Genomic DNA, 15,614 nt, shown 5'->3' on the forward strand with positions numbered 1-15,614 from the left:
ACAAGTGTTCCAGCTCCCCTTTTTGATTTCCTTTCTTTGACCTAATATGTCCTCATCACTGTGGGCACCGTTTTCCAGGAACACATTCAGTGTTAGGGGCCCGCTGTTGGACTCTTCCATGTATTCCAGCCCAGAGGTGGGCGGTAAGTTCACATTCATTTTACGGAGGAGGGACTCTGTGCTCGGGAGGTTAAGTAACTTGCCCAAGGTCACACTGACTGTGTGCATGAAACTGTCCAGGACTAGAATCCAATGCCTGAACTCTTGCCGCGTCCTGCTGCCTGGACTTCCTCCTGCGGTGGGGTTCCATGGGGCCTCCCCTGGGAGGGGTAGGCAGTGTGGGAGGGGTGACACTTGGAGAACAGGTTGTGCAGGGACAGTAGGTGGGCCTTTAGGACCAGCCTCTGGTTTCTGGCTGCTCACCACAAGCTGAAGCCTGTGTGGCAAGGAGCCCCGTGTGGCCCGCCATGGGCGGGGGCTGGACAGTGCCTGTCCTTGCTGAAGGGGTCCATCCCCTCCGGGGCTCAGGGTCTGGTATGGCTCCTTTCCTCCGTCAACCATCCTCTGCGTCCCACTGCTTCTCTGACCCACCCTTGCCCACTCAGATGTGCTTCCTACTCCACCGAGTGCCAGATCAAGGGAGCCCCGCTGCCAAATCAGCGTGATGGGGGCAATAGAGGAACCGTGTGACCTGAGCACGTCATTCACCTTGCTGAGCCTCACATGCTCCTCCAAAAGGTGGGGTGATAATTATGGCACCGTGTGACGTTCCAGGGGTTTCTGAGGATTCGATGTTACAAAATATTTAGAGCACTGGCCTCTAAGTCCTGCATCCCACCCAGCTCCCTTCCTCTGAACTTGAAGCCTGAAAGGGAACCCTGGATCCCCTTCTTTCCTGGGAAGCCCCCACACGTGCTCCTGAGTCTCTCCTCCAGCTGCCTTCAGGCTCCCTCTTCAGACAGCTGCTCAAGTCTCACTAGGACCAGTCAGAGCTCTGGGAGTCTGACCTCCCATCTCCTGAACCCCAGGGGCTCATTCCCATCTGCGTAACCCTGCCTGGACTGGTGTTCACTCCCGGTCCCTCCCCTGTTCTACTTTTTCTGCACGTTTTGGTTTCATAAAGCAGGAAGAAAAAGTTGGGGGGTGGTGAGCTGGGCCTTTAAGACTTGAGAGAGGGAAGGGGAAGTGGGCAGGGCCTCACCGACTTGCGGGGAGGGGAGTGCGATTGCAGGAGATCTTTCCTTCCTGCTAATCTGAGGAGGTTTATTTAAAAGCACAAAACTTTCAAACCAGCTTGATTCTGGTTGAAAGTTAGGCCTGCCCACACAAATGCTGACTGGGCCTGGACTAGTTGCATAAACCCTCTCATCCTTGTTTTCCTCCAGCACCCAACGTCAGTCTCACTGAGATAAGCGCCCCTACCCCTTACTGGCCCATGCACAGGAGGCCCTCTTCTGGTGTTCTTGTTGCCCCCCACACCGGGTGAGGTGGGATTCCTGGGAGGATCTGAAAGTTCCCAGGGCCTTGACGGGCCCCTGGAAGGCACGGGGTGACCCCTGGCCATGTGGGGAGGGGCCCCAGCCAGCAGGGCTGCTCTGTTGTTTGGCTGCTTGGGTCAGGGGCCCTGAAGGCCCCAGGGAGGCTGGGGCTCAGTGAAAAGCTGGAATCCTCTGGAAACTCATTTCTAATCTCCAGCTCCTGTCAGCCCAGCTGAACCTAGGGTCACTCATCGAACTGCATTCAGTGTGCTTTTTTTCTTTAAAAATAAAAGTCCGTCTTTGCCTTCATGGCTGTCCCTCTGGCACCTACCCTGGGCCATCTTAGAAAAGCTGTAAATCACCCCACAGTTATTGGCTTATGTATGAACCCCTCCTATCCTTGGGTCAAGGACACTTTGACCCAGCTCACCCTCCCTGTGGAATCCTTAACCTGTGCGGGGGTGCTCTCCACCTGCTCATGTAACTGGCCCTGTGCAACCATATCTGGGACCAGCTGGGCTCTTGGGAAGCTCTTCCTTGTGCCGATCTGGAGATGGCCTCCCTCCCTCTACTCCCAAGAGTCCCGGCAGGGACCCCAGCCACAGACTCTTCCTATGCTCCTGATGGCCCCACAAAGGCCTACAGGCCTCAGTGATTTCTTGAGTGCCTGGGTTTGGGACCCTCTCTTCACCCAACCTCCCCTGGATACTCTAGGGAAGCAAGTAGCTTGCTTACTGAAGTCTCGGGCCATCCATCTCTCCACCCAACCATCCAAGCCATACCTGGGTTTTTGGTCTTTTGCCTTCCTCAATTTGCCAACTACGAATAGTGGAGATGAGCCCCACTGTGAGGTGTAGCTGTAGGGCAGTGGAAAGGGCCCTGCTGCTACTCATGGACTGACCAAACCTGAGCCTCAGTTTCCTTGTCTGTACAATGGAGAGAACAATACTGCTTTAAAAAGTAGAGAGGGCATGAGTCTGTCTGGCTTATGTAAAGGTGTTGGGTAATGAGTAATTGCAGTGCAAGCCAATGATCTGGTCCTCCCCATAGGACTTCTCCTGAGCCAGTAGTCATAAAGCCACATCCTCTCGAGGGCCTCCCTCAGACATTTGTTTGGTCCAATGTGTTTGTGCTGCAGATGCTGGGCTCTGGGAACCAGTAGAGAAACAGACCCACTTCCCGCCTTCAGGGAGCTGCCTCCTGGAGAGCTCAGTGCTCACTACCTCCAGTTGTCTTCTCAGTCCACAGAAGACAAGCAACAGTAAATAGTTGCCAGTAAGCAAACTCAGGAGGCATGCTGGCCTCAGAGGTCGATTCTGTGACACTGGGACTGTGCCGCCCCAAATGCCTGCTCGGACGGCTGTCCCAGCCTTCTGGGGCATCTGGGATGAGAAGAGTGAGTCTAGTCTCCTGTCTCCTCTCCCACGGATAAAAGGTGATTTTTTTTTTTTTTTAAGTCTAAAAAAAGAATGGGGGAACTTAAGGGGCTCAGTCTTTAAGCAACTGCCTTCAGTTCAGGTCACCAGGGTGTGGGATCAAGCCCTGCATCGTGCTCCCTGCTGGGCGGGAAGGTCACCAGGGTGTGGGATCAAGCCCTGCATCGTGCTCCCTGCTGGGCGGGAAGCCTGCTTCTTCCTCTCCCACTGCCCCTGCCTGTGTTCCCTCTCTCACTGTGTCTCTCTCTGTCAAATAAACACATAATATCTTTTTTAAAAAATTAAAAAATGTTAAAAATTAAAAAAGAATGAAGAGCCCATCAACCCAATAGCATGTCAGACATTAGAAAGATTTTCAACAAGAAATGGTTAACATTTTACAAAATGGTTTTTGAGCCTGGTAGGGGACAAGCCAGCAACTTAATTTTTCTCTCTTCCACCTTCTAAAGCTGCTGTTGGTTCTCCCTTCCCCATGCCTGGGCATGTGTTAGAGTTTTTCTAGTCCTTTTCTAGTCTCTGTATAACTCACTCCAGTTCAACCTTAATGTCAGAGTTTCACTCTCTTGTTCAGTTGAACGCTCCCGGTCTCCAGACTCCACATGGGAAGCCTACAATGGGGACAATGGGGAACGGACGGGCCCGTTTCTTCACTTGCCATGTCCTCCCCATAACCACTGCTTACGGTGTCTCCTCAGACAGGGTGGGCTCTGAGGTCTGTGACTCTAAAGGGGTTAAAAGTCTTATTTCCCTGGAGCTCTGGGAGCTGGTGGTGGTGCAGCAGGTGGCAGAGGCCCCCCGGGGTAGCCCTTTCTCTCCTGGTTGTTTGGTGAGCCTGTCCCCCCAAGGATGACCTACTCTGCTCCCTGCAGCTGTCCACTTCTGACCCCTCGAAGTGCACCCAGCAGTTGGCTCCACGAGGCCCCTTGTGGCGTCTCCTCCCTCCCTGTCAGGTAGTTCTCACGAATGGAAAGTCCCAAATCTGCTCTTCCCAGTTCCCTTCCAAAGCCCTTCACTTGGGCCCCAGGAAGAACATCGGCCGGTTCCTGGACGCGCCAACCCCTTTCACGCCTCTGCCTGGTGGTGACAGGCAGGCAGGGACAGGGCAGCGCCTGGAGAACACCACTTGCCCAGCAGCCACTGAGCTTGGGGAGTTGCAGAGAGGCGTGAGACTGGGAGGTGAAGAGCTAAGATCTTGGCCTGGGAGAGCTGGATTCAAATCCCGCCTGTCCCCAAGGCACATTAGGTGACCTCCCTGCTTTCCATCTTCCTCACCTGTAAAATGGGGGTAATAATCCTCAGCCTTGTACCCGATATGCTGTGCTCTCTGTTCACCGTTCTGAGCTGTGCACATCATTTCATGACTTCTCAGAACACCTCAGGTGCTGGGAACTGTTGGGCCCCTTTTCCTGCCAGAGGGAGAATGACCCGAGATGTGAACCCAAAGCTAGTCTGCCAGAGTCTGGACTGTTTCTCAGACAGTTTTCTCAGGCACCTCCCTGACTCAGCAGCCTCGGTCTGCCCTGAGGGGCCTGTTCCCTAGAGGAACAGGTTGTCAGGGCAGAGGGGAGAGGTTGACCTCTGTCCCCACTTCCTAAATGAGGAAACCAAGTCCCACCAAATTCCTCAGGCCCTGGTCTTTGTGGTCTAGCCCCTGCAGCCACCAAAGGGTGATATGGGTAAGAAAAGGGGGAAGTCGTGGTGGGTACAAAGACTGTCTTTCTATGTACCCAGTGGGGCCATGGCAGGACCAGGGCAATGGCTGACAGGTAGAACTGCCTAGAGAAGGAAGCCGCTGGGCTTCCCTGGACAGCAAGGGGCACCTGGGCCACACTGCCTGAAGGCTGAGGTAGGAATAGGCTTCCACCTGCTCAGGTCTCCCCTGAGCACTTCCTTCTAGAGCCTCGCGAGACTTCCTGCTGTTCTGATTTGGCTTTGCTGGGGGGAAGGGAGCCCCAGCATGGCCACACAGTGTGATGGCCTGGGCTCCCACACCTGGCTTGAGCAAGCCTTCTAAAGGAGGGGACTGTGGCTTCTCAACACCTGGCACCTTCCCTGGGGTGAACTGCCCTGGGGTGTCACCAGGCCAGGCCCGGATTCTGGCTGTTCACTGCTTCCCGGTGTGCACATCTGTGGAGCCAGCACGGCCCCTCTCCAGGGAAGAGCTCCTCTGACCCGGCCTGGGCTCAGACCCTGTCTCTGGGAATCCATGGGAATGGAACGATAGCCCAAAATACAGCTTTGATTTAAGCTGGAAAGAATTTGAGTCATCATTTTCAAAAGTGATCTTTCAAAATGATTTTTTGACTTTTCAAAATGAAAAACAGTGCTGGTTATCTTGTGAAGGACTGACGTAGGTATGTGGCCTGGGGGAGAGGCGGGCCTGGGTTCACAGCCCAGATTCTGACCTTTACCCCTTGAGAGATCTTGGGCCGTCACTTCCCCTCCGTGGGTCTCCTTGTCACTGTCCTTACCTCCGTGAGTGAGAGGCATTTTCAATAAGCAAAACGCTGTGATGGGGTGGCTCAGTCGGTTAAGCATCTGCCTTCAGCTCAGGTCATGATCTCAGGGTCCTGGGATTGAGCTCTGCGTTGGGCTCCCCAGAGAGCTGGGAGTTGGCTTTTCCCTCTCTCTCTGCCCCACCCCTGGGTTGTGCTCGTGCTCTCTCTCTGACAAATAAATAAATAAAATCTTTAAAAAAAGAAAAAAGAAAACCGCTGTGATGTTTCTAGTGTGTGGCTCCTAGACCCCATAATTTCACTAAGATCAAGGCCATGGGTGGGTTTCAGGCAACAGAGGCTGTGGGTAGAAGGAGGAGGAGTGAGGCCCTGCCTGGTAGCTTCTGCACTGTGAACGTGTGAGCCAGTGAAGGAGAGAGACTTGCAGCGAGCCCTTGGCACTTAGAGGGTGGAGCTGGGTGGGTGCTGGGAAGGAAGGCCAGGGGGCTCCGGCAGGGGTGATGTGTGGTGGGGCCTGGACTATGAACTTACAGAACTGATTGATTATTTAATTGAATGATTGGTTCATTCATTTCCTCAACAGCAGCTTGAGCAGCCTCATTCCCTGGAGGAGGTGGTGGGGTAGGGGTGAGGAGGAGAGTGCAGGCTGGGGGAGGGGTGTAGTGCTGGGAGGGAGCAGCCCCCACGGAACGAGGCACTTCCTCAGAACAGTCTCATCACTTGTGACCATGGCTCACTTGGCCACAGAGGCTGCTGATGCCACTGTTGCTCTGAGCAAAGGCTGAACACCCTTTTGGAGCCTGCGGCACTTGGGGGACCTGAGCTCCTGGGGATCCAGCCTTCTGCCTCCTACGGAATGGCCAATGTAGGTTTGGTTTTGCTTGCCTTTTCACTCTGAGCAGCTTCATAAAGATGGAGGGCACCCCTGTAGAGCTGGGGCCAGGGTCCTTGGAAGGGTAGAGCAGAGCGTCGTGCCGCAGGGTGGGGGACAGGGGAAGGTAGAGGGGCCGGGTGGCTACTTCTGGCTCTCCCAGGCTTCGTGGAGCAGCAACAGGTCCCCTGCAGGTCCACACGCTTTTCCTGCCTCTGCCTGGGCTTCCTAAAGTCGATTCTTCCCTTCTCAGGGCCTCAGCCTCCCTGAGGACTGAGGGGCACTGGACAAGATGCTTCCTAGTTTGGTGGTCTGTGGAACTGGGCCCTGAAAGCACTGGTGTCCAGCTCAGGGTGCCTCCCTGCTGGGGAGAGGACAGGAGGCTGAGGCTCCAGATTCCTCCCCTTCCCCAGCTGTCACGACCTTCTGCCAGCTGGCTTTGGAGGGAGGGCAGGGGCCAAGAGGCAGAAAGCCCTGGTCTGCAGGCTAGTGAGTGGGCAAATGGCCACTCAGGAAAGCCAGAGAAATGAAAGCCTGGTCCAACCACACCAGCCCAAATGTGGGGGCTGACGCCTGACCCAGGACAGTCTGGCAGGGGTCCTGGGGATGATTTCTTTCTGCTGGGGCCCTGAATAGCCAGCAGGGCCCATGAGCACTGCTTGATACCCAGTAGGCAGCCTGGGCCTCAGGACTTTCCAGGAATGCTTATGGAGGAGGGCATAAACTTGGAGTCCTATATATCCTATAGGCCTGGAAATTTCACTGTTTTGAATTTGCTGAGGGAGAGCTGGCAATTTGTGCAATCTCTGAACTTCCTACCATGTCTGATTCTACTTATACCTTGAAGAACAACACCTTCTCTCCTAGAAACTGGCTCAAATGCCTCTCCTGTGGGAAGTTCTCCTGGCTTTAGACTTCTCTCCTGCCTCTCCCTACATACCCACACAGAGCATTCGAGGAGAGGCACAGGGCAGGGAAAGATGCACCATCAGCTCTTGACTCTAAGGTGGGCTAGACTTGCCTCCCCCAGGGTTGTGATCCCACTGATTCACTGTGTCTGAGATGGAGTTATGATACGTATGTTCAGGAAAGCAGACTGTTTCTCTAGTCTCCGAGGCTCTGGGTGGGGTGGTCCATGCAGATGGAAAAGAAGACAGACTAGGAGCTGAATCTCAGGGCTTGTCTCAATTTACAGTTGCTTGGCCTAGCATCCAGGGGGTTAGGAGTGGGGGTAGGGGTCCTTCCTCAAGCATGGACGCTGGAGCCAGGCTCAGGTCACAGATGCAGGAAGACCCAGCTCTCAGCTTAATGTTTCACCGCGTTCTGGATCTCCCTCCCCTGCCAGTCAGCCTTGTGTGCAGCCTGGCCCTAAGACCCACTCCTCAGACCCGGGGGGATGTCCTAGGAGACCCTGGAAGTATGACCTCCCTTCCCCAGCTTCCAGGAGCAGCAGCTCAAAATCCATTCCAGGCTGAGAAAGGAGAATCCGACCGGTCGGGAGCACCAGGATAGTCTGCGCAAGTGCCTGATCGGAGGGCCAGCTGTGGCCAGGAGAATTCTTCAAGATGCCCCTTTCCCCACTGTCTTGCTTGACGGCTGGCCCTAGGGTGCTAGCATGTGCCAGGGATTCTAGGTGTGTGTTAGGGTGTGCGCGCCTTCTGGCGGCGGAGGTCGCTCTCGATGCCCACCTCACCCTGCGGGTTCGAGAGGATTCCCTGAGTCCACACACAGAGTCTGGCGTAGCAAATGGCACACAGTTGACCATCAAGAAACATCTGGTGCTGATGCTGCAGAAGCCATGTGGTGTTGAGGTGGAGAGCGTGGATCGAGCCGGACAGCCTGAGTTCAAAGCAGCGGCGTCCCTGTCGGCAGCCTCTCCCACCTGTGCCTTGGTTTGCTCCTTTGGACCAGGGAGATGATAGGGTTATGGGGAATGTGACAGCAGCAAGCCGTGCGGGACACCCTGTAAGGCTGTCATCCCCGGGCCCTGGAGGGGGCCCTTCCACGGCCATCTCGTGTTGGACTTGCTGCGGTCCTGGACTTGGAGCTCTAATCGCGGGTGGGCTCAACACCCCGTGAGTCCACGGACAGGGCCCTGCTGTGCGCCTGCGCGAAGCCGAGCCCCGGCCCTTGAGTGGAGGTGTGGGGGAGGCGTCTGGTAGGTCAGGCCCAGGTCGCTGCAGGGAGACTTTCCCTGGAGGCGGCAGTGGGGTCGTTGCCCCGCCCGCCCTCAGGCGCCCCTCTGTTCCGTGTCCCAGTGCAGGGACTTCACAGCCCACACAGGCTACGAGGTGCTGCTGCAGAGGCTGCTGGATGGCAGGAAGATGTGCAAGGACGTGGAGGAGCTGCTGAGGCAGAGGTGAGCCAGACACCAGGTGGGGGCCTGCAGGGGGCGGGGCGGGGGCTGTGGAAGCAGCAGCCTCCCCCTCCCAGCCAAGCTTCGGTCAGGAAAACATTCCCCACCCTCCCCCCCCCAATCCCTGGGAGTGTGACTGACTTTCCTGCTTTTCCCAGCCTGGGACTCCCCTCCGTTGGCCAAGAATCTGACACCCCCTCAAATGCGCAGGTATTTGGCTAACTTTTATTTCAAAGAAGTGCTGGGACTTAACATTCTCAAGGAGGAGCCTGCAGGGCCCGCAGAAGCCGACTGGGTGGACCCTCAGTTTCCAGCACAGATGTACAGGGGTCGCTGAGGCCAGAAGCAAGGGGGACACGGAGCCGGCGCTTTGTTCCTGCAGGGCCCAAGCCGAGGAGCGCTATGGCAAGGAGCTGGTGCAGATCGCCCGGAAGGCAGGTGGCCAGACAGAGATCAAGTAAGAGGTCCCGTCCCCTGGGCTCCCTGGGATGGGTTGGAGTGAGGCGGGCCAGGAAGGGTCTGGATGGCTCCAGGGCAGAGATGCCTGGAGAACAACTCCCTCGGGGGCGGGGGATTCTGGGTGAGGTCAGGTTTTGTGTGGGGCAAACCCAGCTGTCTGAATGCCAAGAAGGCTGTGGGCAGGGGACAGAGGCCATCTGTCCTCTGGTGTTTGTGGCACAGCCCTCAGCATCTGGGTAGCCTCCACCCAAGTCCTGAGAGCCAGGTGACAGGCCCTCCCCTGGTCGCCCGTGCCCCGTGCAGCCTTGGCTTAGGCCGAGCATCAAGGAGAGAGGTGTGAGCAGGGACAGCGGCAGGACATGTCCTTACCTGCCAGCTGTGTGATCATCGGCTGGGTCAGGCTGCTGCCTGACACTCTCCCTGCTTCCATTTCCTTGACAGAGGGCAGAAGAATAACGTAACCTTCCTCAAAGGACTAATGAGGTCCAGAGGCTCAGCTCAGGCCTGGCTTGGAGGGGAGGCAACGGGGGTGGTTGATGCTGTGAAACAAGGTTCTTCTCCAGCCCCGAGGCCTGGGTCCCTGTGTGCAGACTGGGAGAGCGTGAGGATTTGAGGGCAGCTGAAGAACTTTCTTCCCAAGGCAGCCCTTGGGAAGATGTGAACTCTCCCCCTGGGTCAGGACCTTCTGTCCAGGAGCCCCCACCTGCAGAGCCTGCCGCTGCTCCCCCAGAGGTCAAGCTAGTCAGCATCTGGCTCTGCACAAGGAAAGTGGTTCCAAAACCTGGCACCAAGTTCCCTCATTTGAGCGCCCTGAATATACAACACTCTCCGGGTCTTCTAAAGACACAGGGGACCCTGGCTGGTTCCTGCTTCCAAACAGGAGCCAGAGAAGCTATGGGAAGAGCTAGAGGAAGTTTTAGAAGTAGTGTGGGCCAGGGAAGATTAACACTTAAGGTCTGTGCATGGGTCCAGAAAGCATGAACACAGCGCCAGAAGTAAGAATGCATGAGCGCCTGTCCCCACTTGGCCTTTCCGAACTGTGTGACTGGGGGCAGGTTGAGTTGGGTTCTCCTCTGCCCACTTTGTGCAGAGAAACAGGGCAGGGCTGGGGCTGGACGCAGACTGGGTTCAAGGAGGGCTCACGACCTGGTAAGGAATGAATGGAAGTCTGATAAAACCTTCTTCGCCTTTTCTGGGGAAGAGGGATTGAGAGAGTATGACCCAGGAGGCGTCCCTGCCCACCTCCTAGCCACCCACCCACCCCTCCTAGCCACTCCTGGAAAAGGAGAACCTTCCCAGAAAGAGAGGAGACCCACTGGGGGTGGGGGGACAGGGTGCTCCGGGCAGGCCTGTGATAGGCTGGAGGTAAGCCGTGTGAGGCACACTCACACTCAGAAGCCTGTGAGTCACTGGGCACTTAAATAGGGAAGGAGAAGCAATTGACAGAGAGAACAAAATGGAAGGAGATCCTGGTGGATGGCGGGAAAGGAGGGACACAGCATCTTGCCCCACTGCAGGACTAGGAAGTGGGGGACAACAGTCTGGGCAGTCACGATCCCCTGCATGGCTATAAGAGGCCAAGTGGGGCAAGGTCTACTTCCCTCCTGTGCGGTGTGACCATGGGGTGGTCACTGCCCCTCTGAGTCCTGTGAAAGCGGAGTTGCCCTTGGGAGGTGTCCTGGAATCACCGTGTCAAACAGAGAGAACCGGGTCAAGGCAGTGCTCAATCAACAGTGGCTTCTTGCCAGTCTTATAGGCACCCATGTATGTCAGACAAACTGGGCTCGCCCTACTTGGTTTAGGGCTGAGTAGCCTGACCGGGCAACCTAGCCATTTCCTTTAAGGCCCAGCCCCTCCCTGGCCCAAAAAGCCAGAGGCCAGCATCACCAGAAGGGCAGCCTTCGTCCAAGTGGGAGCATCAGTGGTAGAGCCCCAGACCAGAGCAAGGAGTAGAGACAGGGCCTGCCTTCTGCTTACCAAGGAGGAGCTGGAGCCCAGGTTGGGAGTACCAGGTCTCATGGCACAGCTGACCCAGCATGGGGGCCCCACAGCCCAGCACGCAGGTTTCCACAACAGATGGAATGGTGGGTGAGAACAACCATGGCCCCAACTCTGCCATCAGGCTGCGGTGGTCTGAGCAGGGTGGCCTGGGGAGGGCACCTCCTGGGAGAGGCGGAGAGGGAGGGGAGACACTTTCCTGCCGGAGGACTTGCTGGAGGTGGGCAAAGTCGGGGAACATTCAAAGCCAGTGGGCAAGAGGGGCAGGGGTTGAACCGTTCCCACCCGGTTCACCTGCTGCCTGCCTTAGGGTCATGCCCTATGCAGCTCCCAAGTGGGCTGGCTGCACACACTAGGTGCTCAGTAAGTGTTGCTGTTGAGCCACGTGGCATGTACTAAGACTAGTGAGACCGTGCAGTCCTTCCTTTCTTTAAGGGTGGGCCAAGCATCCAGCATCCATTCATTTAGTCAGCAAGCGTTTATGGAGCACCTAAATGATGTGCGTGCCATGCCCTGCTGAGTTAGGTGGATTCAAAAATCTAAAAATAACATAAAATAAATGGCCCCACTATCCCAAAGCTAGACTCTCTCCAGCACACTCTGGGGAACCTACCTGATCATTTGCCTTAAAACACTTGCATCTAGGGCCTTCTGCCCCACCTCCTCCAGGAAGTCTTCCCAAACACTCAGCCTTGTGTGACTCACAGGACAACATGGGTCACTTCCTCATTGTCCTGGAGACTGGGAGGTGTGTTGGGGTTGGCCCCTGGGAATGGCCTGGCTGTTCAGCCCATTAGGGCTCATCACCAGGTGGGGTGCAGCAACCAGCCTTGCCATGGCCACCCCCCTTTCTAGGTCCCATGGGATGCTTTCCCTTAGTTCCTTGGGGGTCAAGTAGAGGACTGGGGGTGCACAGGCTAGACAGGAGCAAATGGGGAGATGCAAGCTGAGAAGTTAAGTGACCTCAGGAGAAGCCCAGTGAGAGCAGAGGGCCAACCTCCCTGGCCTCTTCTGCTGCCTGAAGGGACAGCATTTCTTCATGTTCCTCTGACCTCAGGCCAGAAAGCTCGCTAGGGCCTGGAGGCGCAGTCCTGTATGCTGACAGGAGGTCATGCTCCGTTTCACACCATTTCTGACAGTCACCACCGCCTCCTCCTCCTCTGCCTGTTGCCTTAGCTAACGCCCGCTGGGCTGTGGAACAGAGAATGCCCCGAGAAGACCCGCACTGAGGGAGCCTCGCAAGCCCTTTCAGTGCACTTTGAAGACCTCATTACGCGGGTGACAGGCTTATCCATACGGTTTAAGCTGCATAGTCGGCTCAGAAAATTCACCTTGACCCTCCCTTCCAGCCTCCAGGCCTTTGCTCTGGCGGCTGCTCTCATTTCTACCCTGCTCAGTCCTACCCATCCTGTCTTGCTCCCCTTGCCCCAGGTAGGGTCCTGAGGTGCCACAGGGCAGGGGTTCTGGAAATGAAAGGAAATCAAGGCTGGCAGTCCTGGGGCCTACTTCCCGTGAGCCCCGGGGTTGTTGCCACAAGTCAGGATACCTCCTCCAGCCATGTGGGTTTGAATCCCCGCCTCACCTGCCCTTGTCACAGCCTAAAATGCTGTGGTTTTCCTGTCAGAAGGGATTTTTTTTTTTTTTCATGATCTCTCTTTTGAACTCAGAGAATGAAGACATGCTGAGGCGTTAGTGGGAGGGAGGCAGGCCTTCGTCCCATCAGGCGTCCTCTGACAGCAGTGCAGCCAGGCCCAGCCTCTGGCACAGAGGCAAGAAGAGCCTGCTGCTGGCAGCTGGGAGGCCAGAGCCTCTGGCCAGCAGCAGGGCAGGGGCAGTGAGGCCCCCGCAGGGGCGTGAGATGACGGGGAGAACATGGAAGGAGGTGTTCACACTCGGAATTTCTTGACTATGATTGAGCCGAGCGTTTCAGGCCGTGCGTCCTGAGAGCCAAGTCAGAAAGGGCAATGAGATGAGTCACACATAAGGATGCTGGTGAGAGATAACAGAGGGTAGAGGCCTGCATGAGGCCCTGTCCTTGCCATGTGACAGAGACACAATAGAAGAGAAGCTTGAGCAGGTCCTGGCAGCAAGAGGGAGGACCTGGGAAGGAGAAAAGCTACGAGATGCCATCTTTTCTGGGTCAGATGGAGCATAGAAAGACTATAAATGCTCCACAAATACTCCACAAGATCAGGGTTTAAGGCCATTCTCCAGGGGTGAGTCTTGGCTAAGCCACCGTGGGCTGCCTCTGGTTCCAGGAGAGGTAAAGACCGCCCTCCCCCCACAGAACCAAGGCCTTCTTGAAAGTCTGGGGCCAAGAAAGAGAGGTGGTGTCCCGGGCCCTGTTGTGTGAATGGAGCTCTGGTGGCCTGAAGGTCCCCGGCACTGGGTACAGGAGGGCTGGGCAGGAAGGACTGCAGCCCAGAGGTGAGCAAGGGGCGGGGGAGGGGAACATCTGGAGTGGTCACAGCCTACAGTCCTGCCTCCCACCCTGGTCCCAGGCAGAATGAGCACCGTCACCCCTGCAGCCCCAATGGGCAGCAAGCCAGGGGACAAATGGGAGCCTAAGGAGAGCATGGGCTTTGTCATCATCGGGACTGACCAGGGTGGAAACAGAGATTGCATGTCACATGGCAGTGCCGTGGACTCACGCAGGGTCTCCCAGCATCCAGGGGTGGGGTAGGGAGAAGGACCAGCTGTCCCAGGAGACTGTGTTCCTTACAGACACTCTGGGCCTGGGAGGGAGGGCCTGGGTCCACAGGCCAAGGAGGGTGAGGCAGGGTAGGTTTGGGATTGAGAAAAGCCTTGGTATTTAGCAAGTGTTGAATTTGTTCCCCCCTAGGGATAAGGGGGAGGGGAACCAGGCCGGAACCAGAAGGAGAATCTTGCTCAGTGGGCTCACAGTTCAGTGGGGGGACACTCAAGGCATCAGCCCAAGGTGACAAGAGGAACAAATGCTCAAAGGGACAGAAGGGGAAGCCTAGCAAAGATGTTGCACAGAGGTAATTAGCATGTGCAAATGCCCTGAGGGGAGAAGGAACTTGACAGAGAGAAGGAACTGGTGGGTGGTCAGGTGGCTAGGTAGCCCAGAAAACCGGGCTACCAGGTGGGGAGTGACGCTAGGGGACAGGAGCTGAAGGGGCAAGGGCTGGGGTGGTGGTAATGAGAGGCGGACAGAGAGGAGACTGAGGAGGTGAAAAAGAAGGCAGTGGAAGGGGAGGGAGAGGGCTGAGAAAGGACGACTCTGGGTTCCTGGTGCCGACAGCCAGGTGCAGGCTGACACCTTCACTGAGTGGGGAGTGGGCTGAGAAGCAAGCTTTGTGCGGGAGCTGAGTCCAGTTTTGGACACTGCATTTGAGGTGTTCCTGAGCTGTGAGATCTAAAAAGAGGTGAAAACCAGGCAGTACATGGGCTGCCCTGAGCTTTGGGGCAGGATGAGGTCCTGAAGGATTTGGGGCCTGAGGGGAGTGGGAGCACGCACTGAGGCTGGAGGGGCTCTCACCATGAATGGAGAGACTGAGGCAGAACATGGATGTGTGGGTTAGCGGAGGGATCGGGGGGAGAGCCCCTGGCAAGGTATCGATTCTGTCAGAAAAGGGTCCTGCCCCTCATCCCCAGGGCAGCTGGGGTCACCCTGGCAGTCCCCCTCTCCTTCCTTTGGTGAGAAGCCAGGGGTTGGCCTTGCCCTCTCACCCGCTGTGTGGCCATGGGTCAGTTTCCTCACCTCGCTGATGCTTGTTTTTCTCATCTGTGAAATGGGGACTGTCTCTGGCAGAGCTGTGAGGATTAAAGAATTTAGGCCAACTATTCTCACATTGGAACAGACATCAGCAGCTCCCCGAGGCCTGTTAAAACCCAGGGAACTGGGCCCCACCCCGGAGTTTCGGCTTCATGATCTGCCTTTCCGACAGGCCCCCAGGTGATGGTCAGGCTGCTCGTCCTGGGTCCACATTTGGAGATCTATTTAGTTTAGGGATGTTGTCCACCCCAGGCCAGACCCCCGCAGTTCTCTTCTAGGCCTGGATCCCTGTGGGTCCTATCAGGTTGCTGAAACCTCAGTTTCCCTAACTGTCCAGTGAGAAGAGGGAGGCCCCCCGAAAGCCTGCCTTGACGCTGCAGAGGGCAGGAGCTCAGAGCTGTTCCGTGCGGGCGTCATGAGGACATACGGCCACCAGGGGGCGGGCGCGCTGCTCCGCGGAGAGGCAGGCAGGGAGCACGAGGGGCGGAGCGCGGAGCCTGAGGCCCCCGACCGCGGCGTGGGGGCTGGGGGGCGTGGGGGCGTGGAGGCGGGTGGGCGGGGGCAGAAGGAACAGGGGTGGGGCGAGTGGGGGATGGGGCGAGCGGGGTGTTCCGGGGGGATCTGGGGGGAGCGGAGGGGGAGGCGGTGGAGGAAGGGGGGCGTGTTGGGGGAGGTGGGAGAGGTGCCTGCCCGCTGCTTCTGTGTGATCCAGCAAGTCTGGCCACTCTCTGGACTCAGTTTCTCTTTCTGCCTTGATTGCGCCTCCTCAAGGCATCCTGGTTGCAGAGGGTGCCCCAATTTATTTTGCCTCCTTGGTTAAG

General features: G+C 56.7%; 1 protein-coding gene across 1 annotated transcript in view; it reads left to right on the top strand.

The window, feature by feature from the left end:
* PSTPIP1 (proline-serine-threonine phosphatase interacting protein 1) overlaps nucleotides 1-15,614 on the top strand; it is a 47,426-nt gene that overhangs the window by 12,003 nt on the left and 19,809 nt on the right. The window contains exons 2-3 of the mRNA XM_032342357.1: nucleotides 8,500-8,600; nucleotides 8,905-9,054. Of these exons, the coding sequence (XP_032198248.1) occupies nucleotides 8,500-8,600; nucleotides 8,905-9,054 (251 nt within the window). The remainder of the gene's footprint in view (nucleotides 1-8,499; nucleotides 8,601-8,904; nucleotides 9,055-15,614) is intronic.

The sequence above is a fragment of the Mustela erminea genome, chromosome 5 (genome assembly GCF_009829155.1).
Source record: "Mustela erminea isolate mMusErm1 chromosome 5, mMusErm1.Pri, whole genome shotgun sequence".
Lineage (NCBI taxonomy): Eukaryota > Metazoa > Chordata > Mammalia > Carnivora > Mustelidae > Mustela > Mustela erminea.